This window comes from Artemia franciscana, chromosome 21, assembly GCF_032884065.1.
Source record: "Artemia franciscana chromosome 21, ASM3288406v1, whole genome shotgun sequence".
Taxonomy (NCBI): Eukaryota; Metazoa; Arthropoda; class Branchiopoda; order Anostraca; family Artemiidae; genus Artemia; species Artemia franciscana.
The window spans coordinates 27,180,973-27,196,277 of NC_088883.1; the positions used below are offsets into that span (position 1 = coordinate 27,180,973).

The 15,305-nt window shown below is 34.2% G+C and overlaps 1 protein-coding gene across 4 annotated transcripts in view; it reads left to right on the forward strand.

Annotated features, from left to right (window-relative positions):
• The window catches only part of LOC136040632 (myosin-VIIa-like), a 204,668-nt gene that overhangs the window by 157,078 nt on the left and 32,285 nt on the right, over positions 1-15,305 (forward strand). For all 4 annotated transcript variants that reach the window (XM_065724911.1, XM_065724910.1, XM_065724912.1 and 1 more), the window contains 5 exons: positions 713-898; positions 2,700-2,915; positions 7,534-7,651; positions 11,621-11,747; positions 14,408-14,577. In XM_065724911.1, the coding sequence (XP_065580983.1) occupies positions 713-898; positions 2,700-2,915; positions 7,534-7,651; positions 11,621-11,747; positions 14,408-14,577 (817 nt within the window). The remainder of the gene's footprint in view (positions 1-712; positions 899-2,699; positions 2,916-7,533; positions 7,652-11,620; positions 11,748-14,407; positions 14,578-15,305) is intronic.

The following is a 15,305-nucleotide window of genomic DNA, read 5'->3' on the forward strand; positions in this document are numbered from 1 at the left end:
TAGACGATTCTTACTTGGTACATTTTCGCTAATTTCTAAAATTCTGAGCCAATTCTCTTAGCCAAAATTCATGCCTAGAAATACTAAATTTAGCATAAAAATGGGTTTTTGCCCTTTTATAATCATGGTCAACGCAGTTAATTATTTTTTTGGCAAAAGATATGGTAGCAAAATCTAACTAAGTCCTCAGATTTTTTTTTTTTTTTTGAACCCCTAACACTAGTTGCTTTCCTACAGAAATTTCACTATGTTGTAAAATAAGAATTGTGATGTAAAAGGAGCGTGCGGAGGAGGAGGAGCGTGCGTAGCTGTGTTGTTCTCCGGTGGCTTGTTGCTGCAGTGAGTTGTCAGCATCAGTAGTGGTAATAGTGAAATTAGAAAATGGAACCATGGTAGTTTTCTCCTTTTTTTTGTTGCTAATGAACACTTGATTATCGAACTTGGTCTGTTTCGTTTTTAATGTATTAATCCTTTTTTTTAAGTAAATATATTTTGGTTTTGGAGACCACTAGTTTTGGGGTGTGGTTTTTGGGATGCTATAAACACACATGCTATTAATTTTTTAGTTTAGATAAATTTTCTGGGCGAGAAGGTTGTTATAACCCTTACAATATTTGAAGGTATATAATTAGTATTTTTTGGGTAAAAAAAAAACTCTTGGCCTCTCCCTTTTTTCCTGTCTGGTGCTCGAAATGTTTTTTTCTTCTTTTAGGTTTCATCTTTAGGTAGTGGGAGTGACCATGTTATGGATGCCGTATCACAATGTGAACAATACGCCAAAGAACAGGGTGCACAAGAACGGAATGCCCCTTGGAGGTTATTTTTCAGAAAAGAAATATTTTCGCCTTGGCATGACCCTGTTGAGGACTCTATTGCAACTAACCTTATATACCAACAGGTTTGATTATGAAGTTTTCAATAGTTTCGGGTAGATAAATGTCCTAACCTTGCTTTTGTTAGAGTTACCCTCCCCCCACTCAGAAAGTATTGCAGCTAAAATTTGGAGGACCGAAAAAATTTGAAGTTATGTTGGTCGTACAATTAAAATTTTGAGTCTTAAATTAAGACAAAAGACGTTTGGGAGGGGTTTAAATTAGAAAATATTTTTTTAAAGAAATATTTTTGCATTGACCTGACCCTATTAAGGACTCTATTGCAGCTTATCTTATTTACCCATAGGTTTAATTATGAAATTGTTAGTATTTTCATTAAAAGTAGAGCCATGTATCTGATACATTTTGGGATACACCCCCCCCCCAACTCCTTTTCCTTTTGCCAACTCCTTTTCCAACTCCTTACAGAACATTGTAAGTGAAATTAATATAAGTCATACAATTTTGAGGGAGTGACACCACTAACCACTAAAAGCCTCATAAAAAGCATCAAAATTTGTTCATTTGTATTTTTGTTACTTTCGTACGAGTAAGGCAGAAATTTGGGGGGGGGGGGTTCAAACCGGGTATTATATAAAAAATAAGCCGTTCTCCGAATTTCGGCTTGATGAACAAAGCACCATAGACTGACTGTAGCCTGTAAGGATAAGAGACATTGTGAGTGTAATTAATAAAAGCCGTGAAATTTTTAGGGAGTGACACTACTAGCCCTACTTTTCTCCACTTACGTGTCTAATCGAAAAGCTAAATAACCAAAATTTGGTTTTTACTTTAGTATTTCAATATTACTGAAATTGAATTCAGGTTTAAATGGGTAAGATCTTTAAACAACCCTTAAGGCCAATTTGCTTCTTATAGGAGGGGGTTTTTCGCTTCCTTTTATGCACTTTCTGCTTATATTCACAGAAATATGTCACATTGCACAATTAACAACAAAAAACACACAAAAAAAATTGCACAAGTAATTTTTTTTTACATTTATTTTTTTTAACTTCAAACTAGATCATTAAAGTTCAAATATCAAGTTTTTGGGAATGTTTTTGCTCAGTTGCACTACTGAATCCACCAAACGTTACCACCAAACGTGGTAACGTTTCCACGTTACCACGTGAAAAAATCCACCAAACATAATAATCTATGTAACATCCCTTGTATTACAAAACATTTGTATGTCCAAATATCTTTTCATCTTTTTTTATCTGTTTGAATATGACTTTATACCAAGCAGCCCAAATTACCTTCTGCAAATGCTTGCTTTATTTAATATTTCTTGCGCGGAAAATACAAATAATCAATTGAAATTGGAAAAATACCAAGTTTCTGGCAATTGACTTGCTCTGTTCTATTGCTGAATCCACCGAACACTACCTAGTGATAATCTAAGCGACATCCCTTATGTTACAACACATTTTTATGTCCAAACATATTTTCATTTTTTTTTCTATTTGAATGTGACTTTATATTATTCCGCTGTAATTTTAGAATCTTTTTGTAGAAATCAGACGAGCAAAAAAAATTACTATTCCGAATTACTATTTGCAAATTCTTGCTTTATTTAAAAAAATTTGCAGAAAATCCAAGTAATCATATGAAGTTGGAAATATATCAAGTTTCTTGTAATTGAATTGCTCTACTGTACAACTGAACCCATCGAAAAAGGCATTGGGTGCAAAAACCCACAAATGCCATTTCTGGAAAACTCGTGATTTTTTTATGGAAGGAAAAATTTTCAACAATGACAAATAACGATAAATATTGTTTAAAAATTCCTGTTTTGTTTAGTTTTTACAGATGAATCTATTATAGGTCGTTCGAGGAATCAAATTTGGGGAATATCGTTGCGAAAAAGAAGAAGACCTGGCTATGGTTGCCGCTCAACAATATTTTATCGATTATGGCACTGAAATGAACCTTGAAAGGCTCATGATTTTGCTACCGAATTACATCCCAGATTATTGTTTGTCATCTGGAGACAAATCTTTGGAAAAGTGGGGACAGCTGACTTTACAAGCTTTTAAAAGGGTAAGCAAATGATGATTGCGAGGTTTGATTTATTGAAAAGTAAGTCTGTGATTTTAAATAATGTGAGGCTTAAAGAGGGGTAAGTTTGAAGCTCCAAAACTCAATCTACTGCAAAAAGAGCAACGCGTAGGTTCTGTAAGGTTTTGAAGTTTTTTATATGCTCAAAAGAGGGTGCGGGAGGTCAGAAAAAAGCGTAAGTGCGCGACCAATGGAAGGGCAAGTTCGAAGTTTACAATAGCAAGTAAATAAGAATATCTTTTATTATTCATCTTGATGGTATTTATCTTTTGTGATATAATTTATCTAAATGATGAAATATTTGATAGGTTCTTTACATTGGTTGCTTAACCAGCCAACAAATAAAATACGCCGAGAAAAGAAACCAGTAGCGAGGGTGATTAAAAGCATGTTATTTGGCGTAAAAGTATATATCTAATTATATTAAAAAAAACATATATTTTAGAGGATATTGAACTGGAAATTCGGTTTTTCATATCAGTTACTTGATTTCAAGGAAGTCTTTTTTTTTTTTTGGGGGGGGGGAGTGTCCAAGAATTTGTTTTAACTTGAGATATGGCAAAAAAAAAAATATATCAAAAGCTCGAATATATCAATCTTTCACTGGGTGAGGGAAATTGATTTTCTAAGTACCTTATTACATATAAATTAGATACGAGTGAATGGGTTTGATCATTTGATAAATCCTGACGAGCTTTTGAAGGGTTGGCTCAGTGTATCCCCTAAAGTGTATCCCTAAAAGTGTATGTACCTAATGTACCTAAATGTACCTAATGTACCTGTATGTACCTAAAAGTGTATCCCCTCAGTGTATCTTCCTAAAGTTTCTGAAAAGAAAATTTTATTCTCCGAAATTTCTACGAAAATGAACGGTTGTAAATTCATGAAAATTAGCGCAAAATACAAGTTACTTATTTAAGTTAATTTTAATTTGGAGAGAAGGTTAATTGAATTTTAACTTCTTCAAATTAATTTTAATTTGAAAATCGAGGTCTTCCCATCTTTGGTCATTTCTGTTTGTTACTTGTTTGTAGTTATCAAAGTGTGTTTATATTTCTGTTGTCTCTTTTTTCTTTTCTTGATTTTTACTCTGTCTTTTTCTGGGCTTTCTGCCCGGTTTTTTTGTGATGGGTTATAAATAAAGTGATGATGATGATTTTCAATAGTAAGTATAATTGACCCTCCCCTCAGCTGACTGGACCCGGCTCAATAGTAACCGAAACTCTAAAAAATGGAATTTTGATACGAATAATTACATCAAAAGAATCGCATTTTAATGCTGATTTTAAATATAGAAGTTTCATCAAGATCAGTTATACCCATCAAAAGTTAAGATCCTGAGAATATTTGCCTCATTTTAGAAAATAGGGGGAAACAGCCCCTAAAAGACATACAATCTTAACGAAAATCACACCATCAGATTCAACGTATCAGAGAACCTTATTGTAGAAGTTTCAAGCTCCTATCTACAAAAATGTGGAATTTCGCATTTTTTGCCAGAAGACAGATCACGGATGCGTGTTTATTTGTTTTTTTTTTTTTTTTTTTTTTCCAGGGGTGGTCGTATTGACTGAGTGGCCCTAGAATGTTGCGAGAGGGCTCATTCTAACAGAAATTAAAAGTTCTAGTGCCCTTTTTAAGTGACCAAAAAAATTGGAGGGCACCTAGGCCCCCTCCTACGCTCATTTTTCCCAAAAATCACCGGATCAAAATTCTGAGATAACCATTTTATTCACCATAGTCGAAAAACCCAATAACTATTTTAGGGACGACTTACTCCCCCGCAGTCCCCGTGGGAGGGGCTACAAGTTACAAACTTTGACCTGTGTGTACATATAGTAATGGTTACTGGGAATTGTACAGACATTTTCAGGGGGATTTTTTTTTTGTTCAGGGGGGAGAGTTGGGGGGAGGTTACGTGGGAGGATATTTCCATGGAGAAACTTCTCATGGGGGAAGAGAATTTCAATGAAGGGGGCGCAGGATTTTCTAGCATTATTTGAAAAAACAATGAAAAAATAAATATGAAAAGTTTTTTCCACTGAAAGTAAGGAGCAGCATTAAAACTTAAATTGAACAAAAATTATTACGCATATGAGGGGTTTACCTTACGCTAAAGTATTTTTAGTAATTTCAACTATTTATTCTACGGCCTTTGTGATTCAGAGGTCATTCTTAAGGAATTGGGACAAAATCTAAGCTTTAGTGTAAAGAGCGAGGTATCGACGAGGGGGCAAACCCCCTCATATATGTAATAAAAACATGAGAATACAAAAGTTCTTTACGTAAGCTAATTTATAAGTTACGTATATCTTTTACTAATAAAAAGATTCGTAAAAAATAAAAGTTCTAGTTGCCTTTTTAATTAACCGAAAAATTGGAGGGCAACTAGGCTTCCTCCCCCGCTCTTTTTTCTCAAAATCATTCGATCAAAATTATGAGAAAGCCATTTAGCCAAAAAAAGAAAAAAAATACAAATTTCATGTTAATTATTCCTCTGCGGAGAGCCAAAATTTAACATTCATTGATTCAAAAACGTTCAGAAATTAAATAAAAAAAACAAGTTTTTTTTACTGAAAGTAAGGAGCGACATTAAAACTTAAAACGAACAGAAATTACTCCGTATATGAAATGGGTTGTCCTCTTCGCAATCTCTCGCTCTTTACGCTAAAGTTTGACTCTTTGCCACAATTCGACTTTTTAAAACAATTAAAAACTTTAGCGTAAAGAGTGAGAGATTGCGAAGGGGACAACTCATCTCATATACGGAGTAATTTCTGTTCGTTTTTAATGTCGCTCCGTACTTTCAGTTAAAAAAACTTGTTTTTTTTATTTAATTCTTGTTAAGTGCAAAGTTGTTTGGTTTAGGATTTAAAATATTTTATTTCTCTTTGAGAGTAAAGTGTTACTCTTAGCTATTTAGTATGGAAGGCTCCCATCTAAGGTCAGCTGACCAACTGAGAAATGAATACCTAGGACGTAAATCTAATCGACTCACTTCAATCTAGTACCACTCCGGAATCTCTGAGTCGTCGTGGATTTTTGAATATTTCTTGATTCAAGAAATATTCCTAGAAATCAAGAGGGATTATATATCAATCGTGTGTTTTGTGTTTGTGTTTGTGTTTATATATCAAATCGTGTGTTTTGTTTTGTTTTTTTTTTGTTTTTTAATTTTGACAAAACTGAAACCCTTCTCTCCGGAAATTTGACCCATATTTCCAAATAAGCTCGTGTTTACGTGCCTTATTCGTTAAACAGACACGATTTTATAAAAAGGTCTTATAGATGGGGGAGCAGAAAACCATCTTTCTAGCGTTAAGAAACATCGAAGTATTTAGGGCAAAATTCTGACCTTACGAAGACCCTAAGCTACTGAAAATTGCAGGCGCCCTTCGATCGAATATATTATATTGTGATACCGATATAGGCATACATAAAACATCACTCTGAAGTCTGCTATGCAAAACCTTTTAATCTGGGCCAAAAAAATGCCCTGCTTCAAAAATATCCGGAGCTCCAATCAGAATTGGAGCCCCCTTAGTTAGAATCTATTATGTTGTAGTCTTGATGTAGGTATATATGAAATAGACATATATGATACCTTAAATTGAGCTCTGTTATGCAACGCTTCATATTGAGGCCACATATCTACTAAAATTTAGCTTCTCTAATAAGGGAAGTGCCCCCTCCAAGAAAATTCGTCTTCTGGAAGTTCCTCCCCTTCACGGAAAATCTCCCTAGAAAACTTACCCCCGGGGAAATTCCTCCCCGGACAATTCCCCCACACGTAATATTGAGCAACCACAGAGAAAATACAAAATAAGTGCATCAAAATGACAATTATATGTCATAAGGCGTAACAAAAGGACATTAAATAAAAAAAAATTAGGATAGGAGCTGGTTGGTCTCCAATCACTTCCGACTTATAAAAAAAAAAAAAAAAAAAAAAAAACTTTAACTCACAATTTCCGCTCGGGTAACCATCCTCCGAAGTTTCTATGACCATGAGGAGGGGATTGGGGAAGAGGAAGGGGCAGCCCTCTCCTATACGCAATAAATTCTGATAATTTTGGAGTTTATTTTCACTCTTTTCTTTCATAATAACATCGTAGGCCAGAAATATTCCTAGAAATCAAGAGGGATTATATATCAATTTCTACCTCCGTCTCTTCCTTCGATCTAATTCTGTATTTATGTGAACGCTCAATGAGATTTAGGATGTTTTGGCATAAAAATGCACCCTTTGACGCATCAGCCCCCCTCCACACTTTATGCGACCACCCTTTCCACAAGACTTATATCTTGATAATCGGTAACTCAGTTACCTGAAAGCAAGGTTATTGGACGTTTGGACTATTTTGAACAAAATTACTATCTCAAAATTTGTATCGGATGCATTTAGGGAAAATAGTGAGGGTGGATTATACTTAATGATTCGTGGCATTATTGTTATTTATTTATTTTAGTTTCGTTTATTCGGGAATGTTCTTGCGACTCTGTCACGATCTCAATCAAATGCTCTGATGCAAATCCGCCAAAAATACAAAAAGTGGACTTTTTTACATTTATTTTATGCACTTAAACTTTCATTTTCTAGAGTTACTATTCAAAAGAGAAGGTTCAACCAAGTCGGATAAAAGAGGATATTGTCAGTTATGCCAAATTGAAATGGCCCCTACTATTTTCAAGGTTTTACGAGGCCTTCCGTTTTTCAGGTAAATTTAAGCATTAAAGTTTTCAAAGTTCTAATTCAGTAGTGTTAAGTAAAAAAAAAAACTTTTTCGCATGTTGACCAATGGTCTGCATAGCGCAGGTATCGATCTCCCTCTACCTTTGGCCAGGAGTACAATGCGTGGCTAGGGAGCAAATAATCCAACGCTTGCCGTGTTTTCCCCCCAGGTTGCTCTAATTACTCATTTAGAGCTGGGTCGACTCTTGCTGAGTTTACAGAGTCACGCCACTGACTCCAAAGGCCGGCAGAAAATTTTCTCCGGGGGGGATGTATATATTTAATATTTAATTATTATGTATTTAATCTTAAAAGAAAATCAAACTCAAACCGAAATTGGTGTGTTAAGGAGGTGTGTGAAGGTGTTGAGGAGGAGAAAACCCCCCTCCGTAAAGAGCGAGAAGCTATTCGTAATAATTTCTGTTCGTTTTAATTTTTAATGTTGCTCCTTGCTTTCAATGTATTTTTTTTTATTAAATGAAGCTTAGAGACAAACATTTTTCTAAAGGCAATAGAAAAATTATGTCAATTACAGTAAAAGTATATAAAAATGACAGAGGTAGTAATTACAAAAAAAAAAACAAAAGGCTTTTGTAAGCCTACTTACAAAAACTACGATATAAGTAATAGTAGACAGTAGTAGACTGGTTTAATAGCAGAAACTTGGCAGCTATCGCTGATTTGCATTTCTTTACATATTCAAAGTCAAACTACGCTTGTAAATATAAATCAAACTATAAACATTAACTCGTATTGTACATATTGACAAAAACTGGGACGAAAGAATTACCATGCTGTTTTGTTCTTGCTTTAACGATAACTAACTTATCTTGTTTTCTCGTTCTTGATGGTAGAGGTTGATCAGGTAGAATGTCACGGTGCTGAGATTTAGAAAGCAAGAACTTTTCAAAACTCATTATCAGAATTTCGTACCGGTTTTGGAGTGACGACAGTCCTAGCCGTTCCAGAGCCTTTTCGTAGGGGATATCACGGCGGCCCAAGATTATCGATACCGCTCGCTTCTGATACGGTTCGAGCTCCTGACAAAGGTACACAGTTCTAACTGCTGCGGGCACCCGAACAGGGCACGCATATTCCATAATTGGGTGGACGTACGTTAGGTATGCATACTTAATGCTCTCTGTGTTCGCACCGAACCTACGCATACCGTTTAAAGTCTGTAGACTAGCGTTTGCACTTTTAACCACGTTTTGGATGTGAGCGGCGAAGCTGAAGTCATTGTAGAAAGTATCTTGATACTGTATCAAGGATCTTGATACACTCCAAGGATCTTGATACTGTTTGTTAGAGGGAATGGAACATTTAGCTCCATAACATCGCTTTTTAGCGGGTTTAAGTGTACTATCTTCGACTTGTTCCGGTTAATCTCAATATTTAGCTCCGCGCACTCTTTTGTGAAAACACTGAAAGAATTTGAACTGAATTGTAACGTCACAACTCCGTTTTGTACTAAACATTTCAGGATAACTGACAAGTCTTTCAGTTCTGTTGAGCAATGCGAAGTGTTGGACAGATGTTTTTTTAATAATATTGACAGTTTTGAACTTGATTACCTAACACAAAAATATTTACTGCCCTTATACTCAGTGTCTATCAAAATTAACGCATTATCAAAGTAGTTTGTTCAAAGTAAAACATTAAAACTAAGATTAGGAAAATCCAATAAAAATTTTCAATCCAACATGTTTAATTTAATTTTGAATACCGGAAACCAATATATTTGACACCTTTATACTTCATAACTGTAAAAAATTAAATCTTTTTCAAAGTGGTAGCTAGATATGCAACCACTCCTGAAAGAAAAACGATAATAAAACACAAAAAACTTTTATGGGGAAAATATAGAAATTCCCAGCATTTCGTTTAGGTGAAACAATTCTGATTATAGTGGCTTCATATATCAGCGCATGGGTACTCTTGCAATGCAAGCAAAAGTTGACGGCATATTTTTACTGTAATTGCCCTTATTAAGTTGTTTTACTTGTGTTTTTTGTAATAATACGAACTTTTTTGTGTACTAATGACTGCACTAATTACTAATAAACAAATACATATTCAGGATCACCGTAAAAACTGATTCTTTGATCCAATGTTGTCAATAGTTAAGCCCTTATACTTTCTTTATTGACAAGGATACTTTTTTTTACTTAACATTCATTACTATAAAGAACTTGATTTTTTTTTGTTACTCCAACTAAATCATATAGATAAAATGTTCGTTGAAAACTGGGAAGGGTCACTTAGTCACGAATTAGAACTTATATGCTCCTTATTAAGGGGCAAAATCAATTTACATGCAGCCAAAATGGGGCAGTACATTTTTCCATGGTTTTTCCCTATTCTGATCTTTTCCCTTTGGTTTCCTTATAATTACTTTATAGTCCCAAATTTGCAGGGGGTACCATCTCCCCCACTCCCTGCTGGTGCCCATGGTCAGCCTAACCCCCGTTGCAAACTAAATAACCCCTAGCACCAGGAGTCGAATAAAGTGCACTCGTCACCCGGTTAATCGCATTAAGTAGTGTCAAGAAAATAAATTATAATTTAAGAAAAATCAAAACTGCTTACTTAACTAATTTTTCTTGAAAAAGTTTCAAGAGGTTTCGCTTGAATCTTTAAAAATAGAGTTATCCGAAAAAATGTATCTAAAACTTTATCCAGATTGATCTCTTTATCCAAAGCGCGTAGGATTGTTCTCTTTCTTTAAAATTTACACGTGGGCTAAAACTTGGTTCACTTTTATTTGCATCAAATTTGAATAACCCGATTCTCTGTATTGCAAAATCATTTTGGAAATAGATAAAACCATCCTGTTTCTGACACTGGTAACAAATATTCAATTGTTTTGGTGAACAAAAATTGTTTGGTAAAAACTATTGTTTTTGAAAACAATACTTTTTGGTAACCAAAAACAATAGTGCTTAGTAAAAACTATTGTTTAATAACATATTTTCCTGTTTTGGAACTGGTTAAAACATACTATTGTTTTGGTAAAATCATTTTTTGGTAATAACTATTGTTTTGGTAAAAACAATTGTTTGGCAAAAACTATTGTTTTTGAAGTCAATAGTTTTCGGTAACCAAAAACAATAGTTTTCGGTAAAAAAAAAACTATTGTTTTGGTAAAACAATAGGTAAAAAATTGGTAATAACATACCCTTCTGCTCTTGCACTGGTAAAAACATACTATTGGTATTTTTTCAAGCGCAGTGGACATAAAAAAATTCTCCCCCTGGACCTACCTTAAGCCTATTCATACCTAAGAGCCACGATTTTCTTTTGATTTCGTATATAAAAACTAATAAAATTACTTTTCGTTTAAATAATTGCAAAGTTTTAGGGTAGTACTGCGTATTACAGCGTTACCCCGTTGAACTGTGAAAAAAAAATTAGCGATTCTAATTGTTTAAACTTGACAAAGCTTTTTGTGTGTCAAAATTCGAGCATTGACAATCTATTGATTCTAAAAGTGTTTTTAATTTGATTGCCACTTTTAATGAAAACTACATAAATGTATTTCTTTTTCTCGAAAAATTTGATTTCCCCTTTTTCTTTAATTTTTAAGGTTGTGCAAGTTTCCGGTTAAAAAAGCCGAACAACCAGATTTCATTTCCACTATTTTTTGGTACTTAAAGAAACGTATTCAATGTCTGTGCCGTTATATAATTTCGTCAACTCCTCAAGGAGACCCAGCAGTGCCGTTTGCAGTCACCGTTCTGGTCTGGTGCAAGGTCCGTCCTGACGCCACTATGGGGCCACGCTAGCAGGATGTCCCTTTCGAAGATAGCAAATCTTAGAAATTATTTACGATTAGCCCTCGAAAGGGTCTGGACCCAGTATGTTATACCTTGGGCCAACCCACTGTTTAGGATCTAGCTTCTATAATTTCATTTCTTTAGATAAATTTTTCTAATTTTTCTCTATTAATTTTTAGGCCTCAAGTTGCAAAAATCTGATGTAATAGTAGCTGTGAATTGGACTGGTGTCTACGTGGTGGACGACCAAGAACAAGTATTGCTAGAATTATCATTTCCAGAAATAACCAGTGTTGCCAGTCAAAAGTAAGATATTTCTTTTTCCAAATCTAAATTGGGTAAGAATCCTTTGAATATGGTGCTCAATCAACTTTTACATTATATTACGATGACTTGACTTCGCGTCAAAATTTTATGTAAGGTGAATTTCGAAGACACACCACCCCAGAAAAATAATTTTATTAAAGAAAATATGGCCCATATTATTCACTAGTTTTCTTAGAGTATATATATATATATATATATATATATATATATATATATATATATATATATATATATATATATATATATATATATATATATATATATATATATATATATATATATATATATATATATATATATATATATATATATATATATATATATATATATATATATATATATATATATATATAGAATATATACAGTTCATTTTTTAAATAAATTTAATTTTTTCCACCATCTTAGTAAAAGGCTTACCCTTTGCTTATATGTTTTCATTTATTCTCATAAGATCCATAAACGTTTTCTTTGGTTATTTTTATTGATTGTTTTCATTTCATTTATAAACGAAAGGTCTAAAAAATTATTTTTCTACTTATTTTACTGCTATGACCACAAATATGGCTTATATTATGTATGTGAATGCAGGGGTGGTTTTAGGGGATGGACAGAGGGGGCAGTTGCCTGGACGCGAAAAGTTTAGGGGCACAAAATCTCCAATAAATAATCTAACGGTTATAATTATTTTGTAATTTTTTTAATTTTATTTTTACTCAAATATAGTAGAGAACGGTTAATAAATAAAGATAATTAAAAAATGCTCATTAATTAATTAAAAAGCACTAAATTTTATAATAATGAAATAATAATTACTAAAATAATTCAGAACAATTTAAAAATAAACTATTTTAATATAATTTCTTTAATAAATGAAAACTTAATTAATACTGAAATGTAAAAATTTGACCTGAAAATTTTTTGGGCGGGATAGGGGCTAATCAAGATTTTTTCCCGGGCGCAAGAGAGGCTAGAACTGTGTGCATGGGATGCTGAATCAGACTAACGTCTAGAAATTCTAGTTCACATGAGGATTCAACTAAAGGGACTTTCACACTTTGTACACAATTTTCTATGCTTATTGGTTAATTTACGTTACGTTATCGCTTTTTGCACTTAAACAGGTCATTTCACACTAAGTTAGCGTAGGAATACATAAAATCGTCATAACCATTGTCCAAAATCACCGCAATCATCATAAGCGAATTATTCGATAAATAAAAATTGGAATGGATTTGGGGATTCAAACTGGGATCAAACGTAAAGGACTTGCGAGGAAAAGTCTATTTATTAACTTTCAAATTTGTTAATTGCTTTTTCAAAAATTTAATTCGTTGCTACTTTGTTGCATTTAGCATAATACAGCGTAAGCCTACCTAATATAAAACTCAATATAAAGCTTAAATCTAATTGGCGGTACCTGAGTTTCAGACAAAATTTGCTCCGCAAGATTACGTAACGTAACGTACAGTTTTAAGTTATGCTAATGTCTTCTAAAAACTCTCTTCTATATATATATATATATATATATATATATATATATATATATATATATATATATATATATATATATATATATATATATATATATATTAATGATTGTGAGCATGTTCTACAAAATCCCATCACTCTCTATGCTGATGACAGCATAATTCTAATTGGAATCGCCGATGCAACCTTGCAAAATGACTTGAACAATCTTTCCTTATGGGCTTCCACTTGGATGATGGAGTTCAACCCATCAAAATGCAAAGTCCTGCATATGGGTTCCCACAACAATCAGATTTCATATTCCATGCTGGATAAATCTGGCTCACGTATCCCAGTTGAGGCTGTTGAGAGTGAACGAGACTTAGGGGTGATCGTTGACAGGAAGTTTAAGTTCCATGAGCACACTATGCAACAAGTTGCTAAGGCCAACAGAGCTCTGGGACTAATTAAATCTCTGGGAACCATATCATCGCGCCATTTTCTGATAATAAAAAAATTATATAATGCTCTTGTAAGGCCACATTTGGATTTTGGCTGCCCCGTTACAAATCCTCAATAAAAGGGAGATGTGGCAGCCCTAGAGAGCGTACAGAGAAGAGCAACTAAGCTTTGCGCCTCACAACAACAATTTCCCTACCCTCAACGTATGCGTCGCCCGAAGATACCCACATTTGTTTACCACCGGCACAGAGGAGATGCCAGTTTTATCAAGAATATGCACCAAAATAACATGGCTAACTCCATTTTTACTCCCTCCCTTGCCACCATCACAAGAGGTTGCTCAATGTAGCTGCAACAGTAGCCCTCTAGACGTAGAGAGAGGAAGAATTTTTTCTCAGTTCATTCTGTCCCAACTTCTAACAGTCTTTCCAATGAGACTGTCACTGGTGAGTCGATTAATTCTTTGAAAAATGCAGTCGATTTGGAGTGGAGTAACGCGGAATGGAAGTACCAGTGGGACGCCACGCCCCATCACACCCACTAATCGTGTTACCTCAACAATTCAACAGCAAAATGTTCTACGGAAGATGCAGTCCACCTTATCTATAGGTAATGTAAAAGGCTCTGAGGCCGAGTGTGAGAGCGCCATAAGGGTAATTATGCTTGAGAATCTGGAATGTAACTTCTTCTGAACATTCTTTGTTTTTCAGGACAGCCAAAGTATTTATGCAGTCATTTACCCTGATGACCATAAGGGGAGAAGAATTTTCGTTTCAAAGTCCTAATTCAGAAGATATCCGGGACTTGGTCGTATATTTCTTGGAAGGTCTTAAGAAACGGTCGAAATTCGTGATTGCCCTTCAGGATTATAGTCCATCTGGTGAGTTTTTATTTTTAATTTAGAGTTTAAAAATGGTGAATAGAGGGAAAGGGCAAAGCCGTATCCAAGGGGTGGGCTAATGGGTTGACCCTCCCCCCCTTTGAAGTTTTTCCTGACTCCAAAAACTGTAAAATACATATAATCAAATTTTTGGTGCGTTTTTAAAGTTTATTTTTGGACCCCCCACTTCCTGGAAAAAATCCTGGATGAGTCCTTTAGGGGGGAGGGATAGGTTAAAGAATTGAATGAAATACCCCTTCTATCCTTTAGTCCTCCGTATTATAGAATCACTTGATCGTATTATAGAAAACATATAATCAAATTTTTGGTTCGTTTTTTAAAGTTTATTTTTGGACCCCCCACTTCCTGGAAAAAATCCTGGATGAGTCCTTTAGGGGGGGGATAGGTTAAAGAATTGAATGAAATACCCCTTCTATCCTTTAGGATTATAGTCTTCCGTATTATAGAATCACTTGACTAAATCAACAATCGCTTAGCAGTATCGCTTGAGTATAAGTTACCTGACTCTTTAATTTACAATTCTAAAATTTGTTTGTGTTTCTCGCGCAGATGCGACGCGATATGAATAAAGGGGAAGGAGGATTGGGTGAAAGATTTAAAGGAATGAGAGTCGAAACATTTATACATAAAAAAAATAGGAACAGAAAGAGATGGCTGATTTTTGACTTTTAATTTATAGTTTCAAAGCATGCTTGTATTTTTTTATG